The 21423-nt window shown below is 44.7% G+C and overlaps 1 protein-coding gene across 2 annotated transcripts in view; it reads right to left on the reverse strand.

Annotated features, from left to right (window-relative positions):
- The window catches only part of LOC137370985 (NADPH oxidase 4), a 265074-nt gene that overhangs the window by 214082 nt on the left and 29569 nt on the right, over positions 1-21423 (reverse strand). For both annotated transcript variants that reach the window (XM_068032888.1, XM_068032887.1), the window contains exons 3-4: positions 15813-15923; positions 4165-4249 (exon numbers count right to left, since the gene is read on the reverse strand). In XM_068032888.1, coding sequence (XP_067888989.1) covers positions 4165-4249; positions 15813-15923 — 196 coding nt within the window. The remainder of the gene's footprint in view (positions 1-4164; positions 4250-15812; positions 15924-21423) is intronic.

The raw sequence follows: 21423 nt of genomic DNA on the forward strand, positions 1-21423 counted from the left end.
GCTGTACAAAACTCTGGTGAGACCGCACCTGGAGTATTGCGTGCAGTTCTGGTCACCGCATTATAGGAAGGATGTGGAAGCTATGGAAAGGGTGCAGAGGAGATTTACTAGGATGTTGCCTGGTATGGAGGGAAGGTCTTACGAGGAAAGGCTGAGGGACTTGAGGTTGTTTTCGTTGGAGAGAAGGAGGAGGAGAGGTGACTTAATAGAGACATATAAGATAATCAGAGGGTTAGATAGGGTGGATAGTGAGAGTCTTTTTCCTCGGATGGTGATGGCAAACACGAGGGGACATAGCTTTAAGTTGAGGGGTGATAGATATAGGACAGATGTGAGAGGTAGTTTCTTTACTCAGAGAGTAGTAAGGGCGTGGAACGCCCTGCCTGCAGCAGTAGTAGATTCACCAACTTTAAGGGCATTTAAGTGGTCATTGGATAGACATATGGATGAAAATGGAATAGTGTAGGTCAGATGGTTTCACAGGTCGGCGCAACATCGAGGGCCGAAGGGCCTGTACTGCGCTGTAATGTTCTAATTCTAAAAAAAAATAGCAGGAAGATTATGATGGAGCTGTATAAAATACTAGTTAGGCCACAGCTGGCGCACTGTGTACAGTTCTGGTCGCCACACTATAGGAAGGATGTGATTGCACTGGAGAGGGTGCAGAGGAGATTCACCAGGATGTTGCCTGGGCTGGACTATTTCAGTTATGAAGAGAGACTGGTTAGGCTCGGGTTGTTTTCCTTAGAGCAGAGAAGACTGAGGGGGGACCTGATGGAGGTATACAAAATTATGAGGGGCATAGATAGGGTCGATAGAAGAAATTTTTTCCCTTAGCGGAAGTGTCAATAACAAGGGGGCATAAATTTAAGGTAAGGGGCAGGAGGTTTACAGGGGATTTGAGGAAAAACATTTTCACCCAGAGGGTGGTTGGAATCTGGAACACTCTGCCTGAAGGGGTGGTAGAGGCAGGAACCTTCACAACATTTAAGAGGTATTTAGAGGAGCACTTGAAATGCCATAGCATACAAGGCTATGGGCCAAGTGCTGGAAAATGGGATTAGAATAGATAGTTGCTTGATGGCCGGCACAGACACAATGGGCCATAGGGCCTGTTTCTCTGCTGTATAACTCTATGATTCAGCTGACAGTGCAAGGGGAGCACCACGTAGGAGGGCTTGCAAGTGCGTAAAAAAGACCAGCTAGCTGCACTTGGGTTTCACAGGGTTTGATTATGTATCTTGATGTTACCTTGCTGTTTATTTGCACCACTGAAAGGCACAGTGGCGCAGTGGTTCGCACCGCAGCCTCACAGCTCCAGCGGCCCGGGTTCAATTCTGGGTACTGCCTGTGTGGAGTTTGCAAGTTCTCCCTGTGTCTGCGTGGGTTTTCTCCGGGTGCTCCGGTTTCCTCCCACAAGCCAAAAGACTTGCAGGTTGGTAGGTAAATTGGCCATTATAAATTGCCCCTAGTATAGGTAGGTGGTAGGGAAGTGTAGGGACAGGTGGGTATGTGGTAGGAATATGGGATTAGTGTAGGATTAGTATAAATGGGTGGTTGATGGTCAGCACAGACTCGGTGGGCCGAAGGGCCTGTTTCAGTGCTGTATCTCTAAACTAAAAAACTAAACTACCAGGCCATTAACAGTCACAGGTTCCTGTAAAGGGTGTGATGGGAAGAGTGCATCGAGTGAGGTCACAACATTTCCCATGCTGTTGCCTCATGTGATGACAGCTCCAGGAAAATAGTGAGGGCAATTAAGGACATGACAACAGGTTTGCAGAGGGTGGAAGATTTATTACATTGACTGGTTGTGTAAGAAAGGCTCATATGAAACGTGCCTGTATTAGCACAGCATGAGCCTCCCTTGCATGTTTTTCATCACGCCTTGCCTACTGTCCCTCAGGATCTTCATCCTGTTGCACATGATCATCATTCCTCTCCATATACTCATCGTCAGAGGAGAAATCACACTCCACGATGTCCTCGTTGATCAAAGCTTCTCCCCTCTGTAGCTGCAGGTTGTGCAGGGCACAGCACACCACCACAATACTTGAGACTGTTTCTGGGGTATGTTGAAGGGCTCCAACATATCTATCCAGGCACCTGTATCTCATCTTCTGAAGGCCTATGGCCTGCTCAATGGACGTTTGAGTTGTCACACGGCAGATATTGTATATCTTCTCTGCATCTGTGCTTGGGTTCCTCACAGGCATCAGCCATTCTTTCAGCCAGTATCCATCCGAGAAGGCACATGGTGGGGGCTCGGGGGGGGGTGGGGGCGCGGGGTGGTGTTGGGGGGGGTGATGGTGGAGTCCTGAAAAGGAATTGCCTTGGCATGTAGGCATCATGGCAGCTTCCCAGGAACCTTGCACAGGCCTGCAGGATCTGTTTGTGGTGGTCGCAGACCAGTTCTACATTCAGCAAGTGGGAGCCTTTCCTTCTAATGAAGGCCACTGCCTGGTCTGTGAAAGGCTTGATGGTCACATGCAGGCAGTAGATGACACCCTGCATCTAGGAATATCCAGCAATGGCACCAAATAGTCTCGCCCTTTCAACCTGACTGTCCGAATTGGTGCAGAAGTGCACATACTGGCTGGCCCTCGTTAACAGGCATTGGTGACCATCTTGATGCAGTAATGAGCCACAGACTGGGAGATCCTCCAACAGTAGACCCTCTCTGGGGGGTATTGTCATCTGCGCCCCAGTGGCTGGTTGCATAAACCTCTGCACCCTCCTCCTCCCTGCCCTCCTTCCTGATCCTGGTGCCCCTCTGGTTGCTATGGCCCCATTGCCCTGAGAGGAGCCCCTAGATGTTACAGACAGCCGCTCCTTCACCCTTGCAGGGCACACTTAGCCCACCCTGCTGACCTGTGGAGACCGAGGACCTGGTGATGGCTCAAGGCATCTCATCCCCCTCTTGTCCAGTAAGCTCATGGAGGTGGCGGTGACATACAGGTCCGCACATACCTCTGGCATCTACTGGGTGGTATGCTGGATGTAGCTCTCCAGGGTCACCAATCTCTCAATGGAGGAAGTCATGTAGCACTCATGGTATGGATGGACTCATTCATCATCTGCGCATGAGTGTGCATAGCCTCTGGAAGCTCTGCCAGATGTTCCCACACCTCATGCTGCAGCTCCAGCATCTGCCACCTTGTGGTTGACTCCAGAGCCATATCATCAACCTGAAGCTCAGCATTTCCAGGCACACCGACATGAGAGTATCTGCACTGAAGGAGCGTGTGGGAGAATGATGATACTGGAGGTCTCGAAGCCTGAGTGAATAAGGTTCATGGCAAATAGCCATACTCAGATCTCAAGGCCTCCCACCCCTGCCTTGTTCCATAGATACAGTTGTGGTAGACAATTTAGCCTCTGCTCCCGAGTGCTACTTCTGCTGTCCACCCAGCTCCACCCTCCCTGCCAAGCCACACTACCACTCACAATGCTATTAACTGGAACAAAATATTGGCAATGCCTTTCGTCCAGATTTCAGTCTTTATTCACTTTTCAAATCTGGCAGGGATTTGGTGTAAAATACAAATAAAACAAAAGTGATTCAATTCTTGCAATAATCAGCAAATTAAAGCAGCACGAGGTGACTACTGAACTGGGTAGAGCTCAAAGCTGTGCTGCAAGCTTTTGCAGAATACACACAGACCATGTAACTTTTTTTCAGAATACTGCAGTGTTTTGTACCAGGCATGGGGTAAGATCTCAATGAGCAATCTAAAAAAAGCAGTAACATTTCAAACTCTTCCTCTCCCCCAGCAGTACCAAAAGTTTATTAGTTCCATAATAAAATGTTGGTTTTTCTTTAAAGATTTTTAAAGGTTTTAAGGTTTTAAAACATCACCCCTCAACATGAGATAGGAATAGCGGCTTGGTGACAGAAATAGTAATTGACTTGCGGGGGAGTACCAGGTTACCATAGTAGAATTAAGAATAATTATGAATTCAAACCAATGTGAAACTGTCGCACTGCTCAGTGATCATGAAATACAGGTCTTGTCTGGGAAGCAACCCATCACTTTCTCAGTCTTCTGTACAAGTTCACAAATGATGCTTTTAACCCAAGGAATATACCGTAACAGTCTGAGCTAATATTCTCCTGTTACACACAACAGTTGCTTAATACTTGGGCAGGATGGGGTTTCTTACCTGAAAACAGACATATAGTAAAGCCACATGTTATATGAAATGTTTTACTCTTATCCAACAATCTTCGTGCTTTTCTGCTCATCACCTGTGAAAAATAATTTTACAAATCAGTACAATTATTTAGAAATGACTGAAGTAAACATTTAGCGGAATAGGACAGTATCATGGTACTGACTGGTTTCTACAATCCAGACTGAAAACAAGAAGAATTTGGATATATAGATAGTATTCAGTGACTTAGTGAATCAAAAAATAATAATTTCAGCACACCAGAAAGTCAGAATGATCTTCAAAATTCTTATGTCAGGCTTACTTCACAAATTTATGGATTCTACAGCTGCAAAATTCAGCTCTTTGGTGCCTGGAATTTTGGTGTTGCAGGTGCTATTTTGGTACCAAAATGGCATTTGTGCTGAGCAGGGTGCCATTTTGCTAAGGACATTAGCATGGGCAGTAGGAGCATGCGCTGGAAGTATGTATAGTCAATTCTGCTTTAAGATCATGATACAAACTTTTTATTTACTAAGGATACTTTCCTCAGGCTCAAAACAAAATACTGCTTCAATAAGTCAGTTCTCACCCTTTACAAGCTGGCATGTGACTATAAGCACAATATCTGGCCATATAGTGTGCTGTGGTCAAACAGAAATCCTTACTGGTTAGGTCATGAGGCTACTCGTGACATCCAGGAAACTGGTAGCATAACATTCAATAAAAAGAATAAACATTCTCTATCTGCCTGTGGCTTAAAGTTTATTAAAATAGCAAATGAAGGGTTGCTCAGACAACACAGCAGTTTGCATTATTTTTTCAGACTATTCTTCTTGATTACATAACCTAATATATAAATGTGAATCTTCACCAATAATATCTATAAATATTTATAAATGAAGAATGCAGGAGGGCATTCCAGTAGCAGCACCAGGCATACATCAAAATGAGGCATCAACCTGGTAAAGCTACAACCCAAGACTACTTGCGTGCCAAACAGCGTCAGCAGCATGCGATAGAGCTAAGTGATCCCACAAGCAATGGATCATATCTAAGCTCTGCAGTCCTGCCACATCCAGTTGTGAATGGTGGTGGACAATTAAACAACTAACTGGAGGAGGTGGCTCCACAAATATCCCCATCCTCAATGATGGGGGAGCACAGCACATCAGAGCAAAAGATAAGGCTGTAGCATTTGTAATCATACAGTCATAGAATTATACAGCACAGAAACAGGCCTATCGTGTCCATGCAGGCCATAAAGCACCTAATCTAATCCCATGTAAGGAGAGTGGACAATCCATCTCGGCCCCCTCCTGAAGTCCCCAGTATCACAGATGCCAGTTTTCAGTCAATTCGATTCACTCCTCATGATAGCAATAGACCAAAGGCACTGGATACTGCAAAAGCTATGTGCCCTGACAATATTCCTGCAATAATGTTCCAGAACTGTGTTCCAGACCTTGCCACGCCCCTAGCCAAGCTCTTCCAGTACAGCTGCAACGCTGGCATCTACCCAGAGATGTGGAAAAATGTCCAGGTATGTCCTGTGCACAAAAAGCAGGACAAATCCAACACCGCCAATTACCGCCCCAACAGTCTACTCTCAATCATCAGTAAAGTGATGGAAGATGTCGTTGACAGTGCTATCAAGTGGCACTTGCTTAGGAATAACTTGCTCAGTGACGCTCAGTTTGGGATCCGCCAGGGCCACTCAGCTCCTGACCTCATTACAGCCTTAGTTCAAACAGGACAAAAGAGCTGAACTCATGAGGTGAGGTGAGAGTGACTGCCCTTGACATCAAGGCAGCATTCGACCGAGTATAGCATCAAGGAGCCCTAGCAAAACTGGAGTCAATGGGAATCAGGGGAAGATGGCTGTGGTTGTTGGGTGTCAATCATCTCAGCTTCAGGACATCACTGCAGGAGTTCCTCAGGGTAGTGTCCTGGGCCCAACCATCTTCAGCTGCATCATCAATGACCTTCCTCCAATCATAAGGTCAGAAGTGAGGATGTTCACTAACGATTGCACAATGTTCAACACCATTCGTGACTCCTCAGATACCGAAGCAGTCCGTGATCACATGCAGCAAGACCAGGACAATATCCAGGCTTAGGCTGATAAGTGGCAAGTAACATTCATGCCACACAAGTGCCAGGCAATGACCATCTCCAACAAGAGAGAATCTAACCATCTCCCCTTGGCATTCGATGGCATTACGATTGCTGAATCCCCCAATATCAACATCCTGGGGGTTACCATTGACCAGAAACTGAACTGAAGTAGCCATATAAATGCCATGGCTACAAGAGAAGGTCAGAGGCTAGGAATCCTGCAGCAAGTAACTCACCTCCTGACTCTGCAAAGCCTGTCCACCATCTACAAGGCACAAGTCAGGAGTGTGATGGAATACTCTCCACTTGCCTGGATGGGTGCAGCTCCAAAACTCAAGAAGCTCAACATCATCCAAGACAAAGCAACTCATCCACAAACATTCACTCCCTCCACCACCGACATACAGTGGCAGCAGTGCGTACCATCTACAAGATGCACTGCAGCAACGCACCAAGGCTCCTTAGAAAGCACCTTCCAAACCCATGACCTCTACCACCTAGAAAGACAAAGGCAGCAACTGCATGGGGACACCACCACCTGCAAGTTCCCCTTCAAACCACACACCATCCTGACTTGGAACTATATCGCCATTCCTTCACTGTTGCTGGGTCAAAATACTGGAACTCTCTACCTAACAGGACTGTGGGTGTTCCTACTCCACAAGGACTGCAGCAGTTGAAGAAGGCAATTTGGGATGGGCAATAAATGCTGGCCTAGCCCATGAACAAATTTTTTTAAAAATTTATAAATAATGTCTAAATTCAGGGTAGTTCCAAGAATCTCCTACCTTCCTCTTGATGGCCTCAAGTAGAACTGGTCTACTGCCCTCCTAGATACATACAACCAGGAACAAAGGATGTTACAAAATTCATCTTTCAAAATCAATAAGTTAACTGAGCCACTTCATGAATACTCCAACAGCATGCCCGTTCAATAGTGTGAACAAAGCAGCTCTTCACATATACATCTGTGCAGTGCCAAAGGTTGCAGTCCCTGTTTGACCACTTCAAGAAGTTTATGTCAATGTTCCGGTTGAATTTTTCACCTACTCTCCTCATCTTAGTCACCTGTGCAGAGATGGGTATAGCCAAGTAGGTCAGAAGATCTCCTGGGCTGAGGCAAAAGTCGCCAATCACAGGTACAGGATGCATAAAATAGAGAGTAAGGTATCTTCTGAATGTTTTCCCCATTTGCGAGTACTTGAATGAACTGAGATGATCAGGCAGTGTCCACGAATTTGTTTCAAATGTTTCGCAACCATTGAGCATTGCTGGACATACCAGATTTCATTAACTGTTAAAATAGAATATTGTTCTAAACTTGCATGCATTTTACTTGTGGTGAAACAATGGTTTTAATGGTGCCCTCCCTGTAAAAGGGTGCACTTGTTAGAAACTGATGATAATTTTGTTGTAAACGCCACACTCGGTTGTAACGTAATAGAACACCAACCATCTATTTCAAGACACAGGAGACCTGCAGTTTCCATTATCAGACCTAAATCTATTCATCACCATATTGCAAATTCCTTTGGTCATATGCGCAGAATAAAGCAAACAGTTATCAGATGAAATCAACCAAAATGGTTTTGGTTACTAAACGTATTAGCATATTAATGCTAACATTGCCTTGTAGCAGCAAACTGCTGATGCCTCATCTATGGAATACGAGAAAGTGGATTCTATTCTTAATTTAGCCATAGCCTCGCATTAACCAGAATATAATGTGACTACCAATTTCCTATACATAAATATTAAAGTGTATAGGAAAATTTTAACCCACCCATCTAGTAGAAATCAGATGGACAGGCAATTAAAGTCATCCAGATTACTTAGGAGGGACATTTGCACTCCTCTGTGAATTTAACCTGCTTTCCAAACCAGGTGACAAGGACACCCACCCAAAGTTAGCAGGGTCCTTCTTTATATTGTGATGGATTCCGCGGTCTGTGAGACCAGTGGAGGAGCTTGAGCTATTGTCTGAACAAACTTGGTGAATTCTGTTCGGAGAACTGATTCTGGTTTCAAAGCTTTTTTTTTTGACACAATCCCCAACTTAAAAGTGAAACTAAAAACTTCAGGGTTCTGGAGAGATAGAACTAGTTGGAACCAGATAAAACACAGGCTGGAATTTTATGGGCTGCGCAAGAGCGGATTTGGGAGCCTGCAGGGTGATTGAATTATACGGGAGTAGTTTTTTCGTATTCCCTATGGTGGATATTTTTGAGAAATGAAGTTGGCAGCATGTTTGTGGCATTCTGGGGTAACCACCAGCCACCTCCCGCCCCCCCCCCCCCCCCCCCACCAACCCCGCACGGTGGCAGTTTGCAGCTTTGCATTCATTTACATGCCATGGATACTCATTATCCTACGCTTAGTTACAATTCAGTCCTACCTGCCAGATTAGGTGAATGGCGAGCGCTATTCCCATGCCACCTGGTTCACGATTGTTTCAATGTGGCGTGCAGCAGTCAGATTTGTGCGGTTGAGTCTCAGGTCTGTGTTGTTCTCTCTTTAACTTATCGACAAAATGAATGCCAGCATTGGAATGGATGTTTGCCTCCAGACTCAGCGCCAGCAAGGGTGATTCTTCTCCGGGGATGGTGGTAAAGGCATATGGGGGTCTACATGGGAGGAGCAGGGGAAGGTTCTTGGGAAGGGAAGGGTGGGGTGATCAGGTACATGGAGGAGCATGGGAGGGTGGAGCAGAGCGTCCAAGCTGTGGAATGGTTGCTATTGATGCTGAAGCTGGATGTGGCTGGCTGCAGGGATTGTGGGTTGATTAGAGCATTACGGTCAGTAGGTAGTCGGCAATGGCCTAAAGAGAGGGATGAGTGCTGTCAACGTTGGGGAGCTGTGGGGAATATTGAGCATACCGGCTAGCAAAGGGGACGGTCACAATCAATGGGGGCAAATGGATTCTGCGGGGGTGGGGGAAGGTCAAAATTTATGGTTGGGTATTCAACAACTTCATAGGGAGGGGAATGGGGACTCGGCAACAATGGTCAGGTCAATCAAGGATCAGAGTCAGCATGTCGATAATAACTGGGGGGTGGAGATGGATGGCATGAATAAATTGATGATTACACTGTGCACGGTAATAGGGGGAGGCTCAATGGTAACGGAGGGAAGGGTAACGTTAACAATGGGTGGGTCAAGGGTAATGGATTCAGGCTGGAAGGTTACAGGAGGAGATTGGAAGTTGAGGAGACTTACCCTGAACTCTACACACACCATTTTCTCCAACATTAATGCAAACCACGTGGCCACTCAAGGATTGCAAGGAGAGTGGGAGGAGACAAATGATAGCGGGTGTGTCTTCTACCTGGCAGCAACTTGAAGGCAGATACAAGGAAGCTGTTCATTAACTCGATGTCTTAGCTCACTGGCAAAAGAGGGCTGAATTGCCACACTCTGCTTATTTATTGTTCTGAAAAACCGCAGCGACATGGGTCTCATACACCCAATTTGTCTGGTACGACGGGAAGAAGAGCAGACAGAGCAACTAAGGAGGGTTCATTTCCCTCACCTTATGATGCCTGAATGCCAGTAACAGGCAGACAAGATGGTGAGGATGCTCTGAATGACAGCATCCAGGAATGACTTTATCAAAGATGGACACTGGCACGTCATCGTATCCTCAGGACAAGGACAATTACCTTCAAATGTCAGAAAAGCAATGCCAGAGATACCTAAGGATGTCACGTGAAATGGTCACAGAAATTTGTAGGATCCTGCAGCATGACCTGCGGTTGCTTGGCTTTGGTGGAAATCCCATGCCAGTTGCCCTCAAGGTGACTGTTGCACTCAATGTTTTTGTTACCTTGTCCTTCTAGGCACCCACAGGTGACCCACAGGTCCATCAAAGAGGTACCAAAGCCCTTTTTCGATGTGCCAATGCTTTCATGTACTTACCTGTAGACGAGGACAGCCAGACAGCAAGGTCTGCTAGGTTCCTAGAGTGAAAGGGGTGATTGACTGTACTCACGTGGCCAGTGGAGCTCCCTGAGACCAGTCTGCTGTATTTGTGAATTGCAAAGGCTTCCGCTCTTTAAAAATACAACTGGTTTGCGACCACAGGAGAAGAATCATGCATGTTTGCGCACATTTCCCAGGGAGCTGTCACGACTCATGCATTTTGAGGAACTCCCAGTGCCAGCAGTTTTCAAGGAACTAGTCGAAGTTGACAGCTGGATCCTGGGTGACAAGGGTGACCTACTTTGTACATGGTTGATGACACCAGTGCGTCATCCCCAAAGCGCTGCTGAAGAGAGGCATAATGCTGCTCACGCATCCACCAGAGCCATCATTGAACACACCACTGGCATGCTGAAAATGCAGTTCCACTACTTTGACCAGTCTGGAGGGGCTCTTCAGTACGCGCCACAGAGGGAGTCACGAATAATCATTCTCTGCTGTGCCTTGTACAACTTTGCAATTAGACGCAGCAACACTCTGCAGGCGGAGGAACAGGAGGAACACCAGTCCTCCTCAGATGAGAAAGACTATGAAGAGGGTGAGGAGGAGTAGGACAACAATGCAACCAATGCCGTCATCGATTTGAGGGCCATGGAGAAACAGGCAAGGGACATCCGAGGGAACCTAATATTTGCACGTTTCAGTCAACAATAAGCCACTTCATCAAGGAACGTTGGGAAGATAAAAATTCCCACATATATTCACATATGCCTGAGGTCTTATACATTGCTGTCATCTTTAAATAACTTTGCTGCACTTTGATGTGACTGGCAGATGAAATCTTTTATGGGCTACAATGAATCCGAAAACACACCACTGCAAGCAACGTTAAATTATGACCGCAGAAGCACAGATATAAGTCATGTTAGTAGTGAAAAAGGTTAATAATCATCAATCGACAGCCATCATTGAAGAGTGAAGGCTCAAACAGCAATGTGAATTGGAGATTGGACATTTTCTGAGATGCTTTGCAAACATCAATGCATTCCTGCCATAGGCTTCCAATGAACATTTTCATTTTCATCTGAAACCAAGCAAATGATTTACGAGAAAGCATCAAATGTTAAAGTAAATAAAGATGTACTGAACTAATTGAAGGTGGGATTAGAATGGGTAGATTATTTTTCAGCCAGCACAGACACGATGGGTCAAGTGGCCTCTTTCTGTGCCTTAAACTTTCTATGATTCTATGATTTTATGAAGAATTGCACAATGTTTACAGTACCCATGCCACCTTCGTGTTCAAAACTGTTTCTTTTTACATTTTCTCCTATTACGTCTAGGTACTACCCCGACATCAGCAGCTGAGGTGGAGGCAGTCTGCTCAGTGCACTGCCCCGTTGCTGTGGATGACCGTGGCAGGTGTCCTCTGGAGGAATGGGGCCTTGATGGCTCCATCCTACTGGAGGTTGGCAACAATGGTGCTTGAGTATCCTCCGTGGGGTCAATGTCAGGACGGAGGACGAGACGTCACTTACCCTAGGGGGTCCTGAGAGGAAGGCCCCAGGGTAGCTGGCATGCACTCCTCCACCATTTGGATGCACGATACCTGCCTGCCTCCTTGAGGGGAAGGAGTATCTGTAGGGAAGTCCAGATTCCGTGTCTCCCTCACACTTAGACTCTGCTGCATGGAGCCCACAGCAACAGCGATGTTGTCCAGGTCAGATTGCATTTGGCTCGCGGGCTCAACCAAACTCACCATGGAGCTCGCCAAACTCTCGACTGAGGAAGCCATATGCTCAAATGCCTGGGACATGGCAGACTTCTTGGCTTGCATGGACTCCTCCATGGCACGTGCAAACCACGCATGACCTCAGGCATCTCCAACATATTTTCTACATGGCTTTGCTGCACATCCAGCAGACTTCTCGTAGCAACAAACAGAGGATCATCATGAGCATGGGGCTGAGCAGCAGCCTGGTCCCCAGCAGTCCTCCGATTGTCAGGAGACCTGGCTGGCACATGCTCCCTTAGCTGCTGGGACGTGTTTGTGTCATGCACACCAGATTGTGACTCAGATTCTGATATTAAACCCCATTCCCCTGCAGACTGTGTGGATGTATCTGTGCTGGCGCAGGTGGTAGAAGAGGCAGGTGATGGTGCACCCTCTGGGGCATTGGTTTCATCTTCCTACCCAGTGGAGGAATCTTGCGCCTCGCAGCTTCCAGACACTTGAATGCAGGCACCTTCAGTGGAGACACGAACAGAGACACATTAAGAATCAGGTGCACATGAGTTTGGACACTTTCATGGGGTATGCACGCATGGCTGCAAGATTGAAGATGACAATTCATCCATACGCCTTGGCGATCCTGCCACGCCATCTGATATTGCCTGCTTTCCTCCTCTCTTGCTATTTGTGCAGCCTCCTCTTCAGCCGGTGTCCAGATTGTAATGTCAGCGACACCTTCTCCTATCTTGGCATGCTCTTGCTGGTTGCGGGTGCATTTTTCCTGCAGGAGATAGTGCAGACTGAATGAAATTTTTTAATGGTGCATCACAACCATTGTAAACATGTATCGACATCACTCATTCAGGACTTGGTTTCGCACAACATATCAAAGCACACCAACAATGTCAATCGTCAACTTTGCGCAAAATGAATTAGTGTATGGCACCAAGGTTGCTCATGAAATCCCAATGTATGCCTTGTTTGCCCTCTGTCTTAAAGAGACGGAGCCATGTAGAAAAATAATGGAACAGCTTCGTTAAGACCACTTACCCTCACCGACCTGAGTAAGTCATTGGTGCGTTTGCGACACTGTACCCAGGTTCTACGAGTGACCCCACGGTACGAGATCTCCTCTGCTACCTCCATCCAGGCCCGCCTTGATCAGGCGGGAGGGTCTTCGCACTCCATCTTCAGGGGAGAGGACCTCCCGCCTTTTCCTGACCAGCCTGGAGGAGAACCTGCAGAGAGGTGTCACTGAACAAGAGCGGGACGCTGCTTGCTGCCTGACATCTTCTTTTGGGTTGCTGCAGAAATAAAGTAAATGATGTGAAGTTGGTGCTGGAATACAAAAATTAAGGGAGGCAAAATCATTTTGAATTAATTTAAAACTTGATTTTTGGATCCTATGCAAAGACTTACATGACAGGAAGGCTTCTGATCTTTGAGGCTGCAAGTACAGAATGCCTTATAGCCATGGTGATCATGGTACTTGGCCCAGTGACAGGGGTTCCACCAATGAAAGGCCATCCCCGCTGCAGAATGCCGTTTGTCTCCTTGCCCAGTGTCACACACTTCATTTACATATTAAGTTGCGTGAGAAATGGGAAAACTGGTGTAAACAGAAGATACTCCAACTTCCCATTCTGCCATCAGGAATGCCACGGGACTCATAAAATCCTGGCCACAGAGTCATTTGATCAGAGGCATGTGGGTAGAGCTATCCAAGCTCAGATTACAGGATTGCAGTTTTGCAGACAAGCTTAGACAGTGGAAGCTGAATCTGGGAGTTGGCCACAGGCAAATACGAGTTGTTGCAGCTGTTTTCATTTACTTAAGGTAATACCGGAGGAGCTATGCCATCAAGGCAGTCGTGAGCAGAGCTAAGGAGGTTCCGGAGTACAGTGATGTTTTTGGTGTAAACCATACCCGTGGAGTTCAGGATTGAAGGTGAACTACTGTCAGATGAGACTCGGTGGCTACATCTTGGAAGAATGGATCTGGAGATCTAACTGAGGAATTTCAGAGTTTTGAAGAACTTCATGGTTGTAATTGGTGCCATATATGCTGAGAAGACTGTCCAGTAAATCTGTGAGATCTAACTTTGTTGTATCTGATAATTAACATGCAACTTGGAAAACATATATTGACTGATTTGTCTGTTAATTCATGTTTAATTCATGTTGATTTTGGTTTGATTGTTAATGGAAAAGTAATAAAAGTGAGATCTTGCCCTTTTTTTATTGGTTTGTTGATTTTCACAGGGATCATAACAAAATATGCATTTCATAGGCAACTGACAACAATTTTAACTCAGGCCTGAGGGGGAAGCCACTGTAGTTTCCTTGCCAGACTTCACAAGTTTGGAAGAAGATCAGCCCCAGGAGAGGGTTTTTTTGTCTCTTTTCTTTGTCACAGAAGGAGACCCCATGAGATGCCCCCAGAACCAATCCTGTCACCTACCTTGCGTTGACAGGCCACCCAATTTTCCACCACTTCCCATCAATGTTCTACACATTCAGATTTAATTGAGACCTGGGAGGTAAAACAACCTGGACCTCAATTCTGCCTCTCATTTCACAAAGAAGTCATAGGACTGTAACTTAAAGTGTTGCCAACTGAATTCAGACAGCACATGAAAATCAGTCAACAAACCTTTTAGGTTAATGCAAATTTATTTCGAGAGAGGAATGTTTAGTCAGTGTCATGCAGACCCACACCTGCCAAGAATGCGGCATATTAATTTTGTCATATGAACATTGATTTTAAACTGTTGCTGGGGCAAGGAAATGACTTGTTAAACAGATCAGCAGTGGCTGGAGAAACATTTGCATACTAACAGACGGTGCTTGGAGAGACAAAAGGTGTGCTCCCTGGTCCGCTTAACCCACCATGGACTTTGATCATCAGACACTGAAGTTGAGGAAGCTCACATTCCAGGATGACTGCTAAGATGGCAGAATCCACAAACAGAAGTGGTCAAGCCAGCTAGTCAAATGACTAACCTGCTGGGCATCCTGGGGTTTTTTGAATTGTGCCACAGAGAAAGGAACTGACGGCAGTTGAAACTAAAGCTGGAGCAAGAAAGCCTCCCTCTCCTGGCTGGCTCTCTCTCACTTTCTCCCAAGCCACCGGACCCACAGAAGACACGTAAACCTCAAGGGAGAAAAGACTCCGACCTCAAAACAAGTTGAAGCATGCAGTGGGCCCCAACAAATTGCAAGATTTACCGGCAACCAAAGACTCCACATTGAACTTAAAGGACTGTAACTATAATCCAGAGATTTCCTCAGACTCTTCCCCTTTCTTCTTTTCTACTTTTCTGTCTCGCTCCACGTGTGTGTTTATCGCGTAGGCATGCTAGCGTGGTCGCGTCACATATTCGTAGCCATTAACCAGGTTAGAGTTTTAAGATTAATAAACTTCCGCCTTGTTTAAACCTAAGAAAGCCTGTCTGGTTGGTTCATTTGAAATCACAATTAGAGAGCAGTGAGCAAGGACTCACTGAGGGGTTAAGCTAAAACCATGGTGTTTCTAAAATTAAACCATGTTACGGTTAAATCAGGCAAAGGCTGAGAGGGAACCCCTAGACCTCTCCTGACCTGGTCGTAATTTAGTCAGTGATGACTATTGACAACTTTCAGATTTTCCCATTCCACTTCAGTTGTTGCAGATTAGTGTTTTGAACACAATTAATGAATACAGAAATATATTGCAACTTGATCGAACATAACAGCTGAGGGATTGGGTCATCAAGAGCAGGGCAGCAGATCCTTGAAAATAATTTGGGAAAGTTCTACAGAATTATTTTTGATTAAGTCTCCTGGGATCTCTGTAAATAAGGATGACTTCTACAGTTGGTAAATCTCATCAACGAAAGAGTCCATTCACTCACCTTCTGTGATCCTCGCAGAAATGCCAGTAAAGTGCGACACATGGGCAGCAGGACAAGACTGCAGTTCATATTCAGGACTGAAGCAGAAGCTCTACTAATGCATAATCCTAGCTGAACAAATAAGACAATGATCAGAAAAAACCCACAAAACAGACAAACTATAATAGAAGAAAAGGCTATCTTATAATCCCCATTTGTCGTGGATTTATATGACCAACATCTATTTTAACTTTGCAGCCATTTCCCTGTTTAATCCCCACCAAATAACCAGTGGTAACTACAATAAGTCTTTCCATCTATTATATATTATAAATGCTGATTGGATCTCACCATTTAATTTTAAAATGCATTGAACATCCCTGTATAAATATTTGGATGCAGTACCAGCTATGCCAATGCACCACTATAAATGGACATTTTCCATTATAAATCAATCAGTTACAGTGATATTAGGTCAAAAAGCAGGATACGACTAAACAAAGCAAATGTAGTGAATTGCCTTGCACATAGAGACACTGGTCACCTGATGCCTGCTCAGCAACTGATGAACCACCAACCTTCCTTCTCCCAAAGCACACAAATCTAACAGAACAGAATCACTCCTCTCTACTGCTTTCCCCCCCCACCCCCCTTAAATCCTCCTCTTGCTCCTTAGAAACAGCAACCTGCTACTTCCAATGCAACCGCCTCTAATTCGGTGCTGCTGTAGTCCCAGAGAAGTCGTTATCACCACTATAATAAAACACCTATCCCTGCACAACGAGGACTTTTAGGGAGATGGGCTGCAAACATTAGGCTGAATTTTACCAGCTCACTGCAAGCTTCAAAGATGGCGCGTATTCCGCATAGCCGCCGCGATATTAAACGTGGCAGCTTATTTACATGGCTGGGGCAGATGACGTGGAGGGGGTGGGCGATCCGTCCCCAGCAATGGTGTCCAGCATCACTGCGCAGGCGCCAATGCCATTTTTAAAGGGATACCAGCCCTTAAAATTAATTACATTTTTTTAAAGACAAATTGCCTCAAAATTTATTATAAATAATTAAATAAATGTTCCCGGCCCCTCTCCCATCCCTGCAATAACCTTACATTTCATTCCTTGCCTTCTCCACCGCCCTCCCACCCCCAGAATTACTTACCTCGTCGACCTGACTTTCCCCTCCCTCCCCATTAGTGACACAATGCAGGCAAGATATTGGCCGTCCCAACCCCACCATGAATATAAATAAAAACTTATATTCACCAACTGAATGTGAAAAACATCAAATTAGTACAATAAAATATTGTAAATGTCTTTGTATGTCTTTTCACATTGCAGGATTTTTTTAAAAAAATTTGCCCACCAATAGGATTTGAAAAAGAATGACTTTTTAAATGTGTTCCAAAACATAGAAAATATCTTTATTTCTTTTAAAACATTGTGTATTTACAACAAAAGAGCACCAAAACAATCATCATTGGCAATCCCCTGTGTCGAGGACGATTCTTCCTTGCAGATAGCTGTGCGGAAGTGAGGTGATAGTGTTGGCTGTGGGTTCACAGATGGTTTATGAGCCCTATCTTAGCCTTACAGGCTCTCCCACAGTGAGGACATCGGCTGTCGGCCAGCAGAGGTGGTGACAGATTACTGGTCTCTCTCAGTGGCTGTTCTTGCTGAATAGAAGGTTTTGATACAATATTTGATGATGGATTGCCATTTTGGTCATGAGTGGGCATCTGCTTCCCATGTGTTGATGCTAACAGAACAGACCTTCAAGGAGGCTTTGAGATTATCTTTGAACCGTTTTCTTAGACTCCTGTGTGAACGGGCTCCCTGCCATAGCTCTGAGTAGAGCACCTGTTTGGGCAGTCTTGAGTCGGGCATTCTGACAACACATCCCGTCCATCTCAGCTGATGTAAGATGTGAGATTATCATGGCCTCTATACTTGGCATAGCTGTATCTTGGAGAATATTCATGCATCAAAACAACAGGGGGTTAATAAAAGTTATTTGCCCCAAAGACTGTAAATAATACATAATTGATTAGCTTGTCTCTGCAATCGATAGATACCTCAGCCTATTGTGTTGGAAAGTCTCTAGCCCCGAGACCTTGGCAGGCAGCATCTGGCCGTGAACAGGAGGAGATAAAACACGAGGCAGAAGCATAGGCTTATTTTAAAAGCATCAAACTGCTAAGATGGTCAGGTGCAGCTGAGGCTGCGAAAGCAGTCAGATTTCTTTTTACAGAAAGTTGTGAGAAGAAGCTTTGTTTAGGTTGAGAAGGAAAATGCCAGAGTGTAGTTACAAGTTACTTTGTGTAATTCAAGTAAGGCAATCCACCAATGTGAAGAAGGGTAATGTGTCATGATTTTGTAGCAGTACTTATTGATCTAAGTGAATCTGCTCATAACTGTTGTTGTGTTGGTTCTATTATGAACTAAAACAATTGAATGATTTGTTTCTAGCCTTGTTTTACCAAGTGATTGCGCAGTCTGTCTTCAGAGAGACTGAAGAAGTATAAGTGCAAAAGACATGACAATTCAGCTCAGGTCACGAGAGAATATTATTGATATATTCCTGGGTTATGCTATCATAGAAATAGATATTGTGTAAGAGTCAAATTCAAAACGTGAGACACATAAGGCAGAAATTTCAGGCCCCACCGAGGTCAGGAATGGAGGCAGACAGGGCCTGAAAATACCGATGCCGATCAGTGTGCTAGTTTCCCGACCCCGTTCCCGGTGCCAGCCATTTTAGGGGAAGTGAGTTCGAGGCCCAACAGGACTTCTCTCCCCCATGAGACGGGAAGCCAATTAAAAGCTTTGTTAAGGGCACTGATAGGAGGCTGACTAGGATTTTCCAGTCCACCTCTAGTTTCCCGATGCAACAGGGGGCAGCTCAACTGTCTGGAGGCCGGCACCCAGTGATAGGTGGGAGGGGGTTGGGGGCAGTGTTCCAGGTAGGATTACAAGCTCTCCCTACCTGCCTGGGAGTGGGTGCAGCCAAAGACCACCCTGTAAGGGAGGTTCCCTTAAACAAAACAAATCAATTTATTATAAACCAAGTCTTAACCAATAATGAAGTAAATATACGCACAAATTGAAATATTAAAGCCCCTTATTTTATCCTGACCTTCACGCACACAAACACACATACACAACTGGTTAACCAGGGGGAAAAAAAGGGATTTTTGTTTGCAGCTTACAATGAAACAGAAGGAATGAAAAAAAACTTAGACTGAAGAGAAGTTATGGAAGTCCTTTGTTTTGGCAAGGTGTCCCAAAGGTGAATAGGATGCTGCCAGTGGGAATCTTCCGAGAACAGTTCTTTCCGAGCGATGTTGATGGTCCGTTTGGGTAGGCTTTCAAAGAGATTTAGCTCAGAAGCCTTCACATAGGTCTCACATCAGGTGTGCAGCAACAAAGGTGCCAATTCTTGTACATTCGATGCAAAGTTCCTTCAAAGATGCAAGGTTTCTGCAAAAATGTAGGATTTTGTCAAAAACATGAGGCAACAAGGACATGATACAGATTTGCTTTTCAAAAGCAAGACGGAATAGCTGGATCTTCTGTTCTCCTAGCAGGTCAATAAGCAAACTCCAACTGCCTGTTTTTGAAATAAACAGGCTTTTTTAACAGTTTAAAACGTAACCAACTTTTTCCAGAAACAAGCCTTGTGACGACCATAAATCTTGACTTGTCATTTCCTTGTAAATAGCTCTTTCAGGATCACAACACAACCCCCTGCTGGGTTCTTTACAAACAGGTGCTTTCCAGTAAACTTGGTTATATTCAGTCCAAACCTTCTGGTAACTTCTTTTAAGAAAAACACCCAAAATTCAGCTTCTTCAAGATTCCAGCATCAATGGAATCCTTTTCATTTAAAAAAAATATAGATTCTCAGTTTTAACAAAAAACGGAAACCCTCATAACATTTGTCAAATAAACAGACAGCGACAGGTTTTTCTGTAGACTTATAACAGCAGATTAATTATTTATTGAGCAATATGCCTTATCTTGAAATTGTTGCAACCACACCCACTCATACACTCACTCGTGCTTGTGCACACATACACGAAGAGACTGATAGAGAGCGTAAGTGATTTGAAGTGAGGTAGGGTTTCAGAGTTTATGGTAATCCTGTTGAATTTTCTCAGAGGTCAATTTCTCTTTAATTGCAGGCCTGGAGTGTTTGTAGATTTCTCTGCTGGTTGAAAGTTCAGTTTGAAGACAGGGGATCACTTCCAGTTTTCTGCTGCACAAGTTGAAATGTAGAGTTCACAGAAGGGCACCTTCCTTTCAGCTTGTTGGATATTCTCCCAGCTGGCAGTTGGACAAGCTATGGTGATGCTTTTTCTTGGGTCTTTCTCTCTCTCTCTCCAGAGAGCTACCTGTTAAGCTAAAAGTCACTCATATCTTGCTTTTGTTGGAAAGACACAGATCTTCATCCCTGTGGTGATCAACAATGGCCCAGGATGTGGCTATTTTACACCTTTTTTCAGAAGAACCCATTCAATTCAAAAACATCTCTTGATGGGTTCAGGACAAGTGTAATTGACATCTCTTAGCTGTGGAATGTATCCTTCTGTCCTTGCCAGAGTGTAGACAGTTTGAATATACAAGGCCATGTCTTTTGACCTTTGGTGACCATTTTGAAGCACATTGCCACACCGTTCCGCAGGCACAATCACACAGGCAAAGTGTGATTGTGTCAAAAGTGTCAAAAGTAATAATGGCAGGTGGAAGAAACAAATGAACCTTTCGTGGAGTGCTACAATCCTGCAATAAATTCTTCTCTAAGGTTTAAGCAGACCAAACTACCCTTATATTGGTGTTTGAGACAAAATGGCTGTTCTGCATTAACTGCACAAAGATATAAGGCCTGCTGTGCACAAATCCCAACACTGTCCGTATTTGACAATCTGCCTTACCTGGAGTTTATGACTGAAAGCACAGCGAATTATACCTGGCTATAAAGTAAATGTAGATTCCATCCTCGTAGCCATTGTAAGATCTCACATTGTAGATCTGCTATTGTAAATCTCAGGAAGAAACACATGGCACAACCTTCCGGATTACTGCTGCAAAATGAAACTTTATTATTTACTTCCTCTAGTGACACACAGCGCAGTCTACGGTGGCCTCAAATGACCAATACACTACATATCAAATGAACACTAATTGAACAATGCACCACAATGGGTGCCAGTAGATGCATATTCTAGTAAGTGGATAGATGTATAAAATTTGCTTGTAGTTTCTGTTGGTATAAATGAAACCAACAAACCAAGGTCAGATTGTGGTAGCTTAATCTACCAGAACCAGAAAATATGCCTTATGTAATATTGTTCTTTGGTGATGTGCACAACATTTTTATTTTCACATGCATGGATCTATGAATAATTTGATACACAATGTTACGTTTACCAATCACAATCAAGATTGCAAATCATGGTATAACAATGAGAATCAACTGGTGGATATGACTGAGTCTTGACTCCATCCACAGGTGGAAAGGCAATAAGACACTGCACCCCTGAATTTAACTCAGGCCATATAGGAATAGCCCACAGGCACCCTTACATGAAGCCCAAGCCATTTTAACTTCCACGACTCATTTCAATATCTCA

Source organism: Heterodontus francisci, chromosome 6, assembly GCF_036365525.1.
Source record: "Heterodontus francisci isolate sHetFra1 chromosome 6, sHetFra1.hap1, whole genome shotgun sequence".
NCBI lineage: Eukaryota > Metazoa > Chordata > Chondrichthyes > Heterodontiformes > Heterodontidae > Heterodontus > Heterodontus francisci.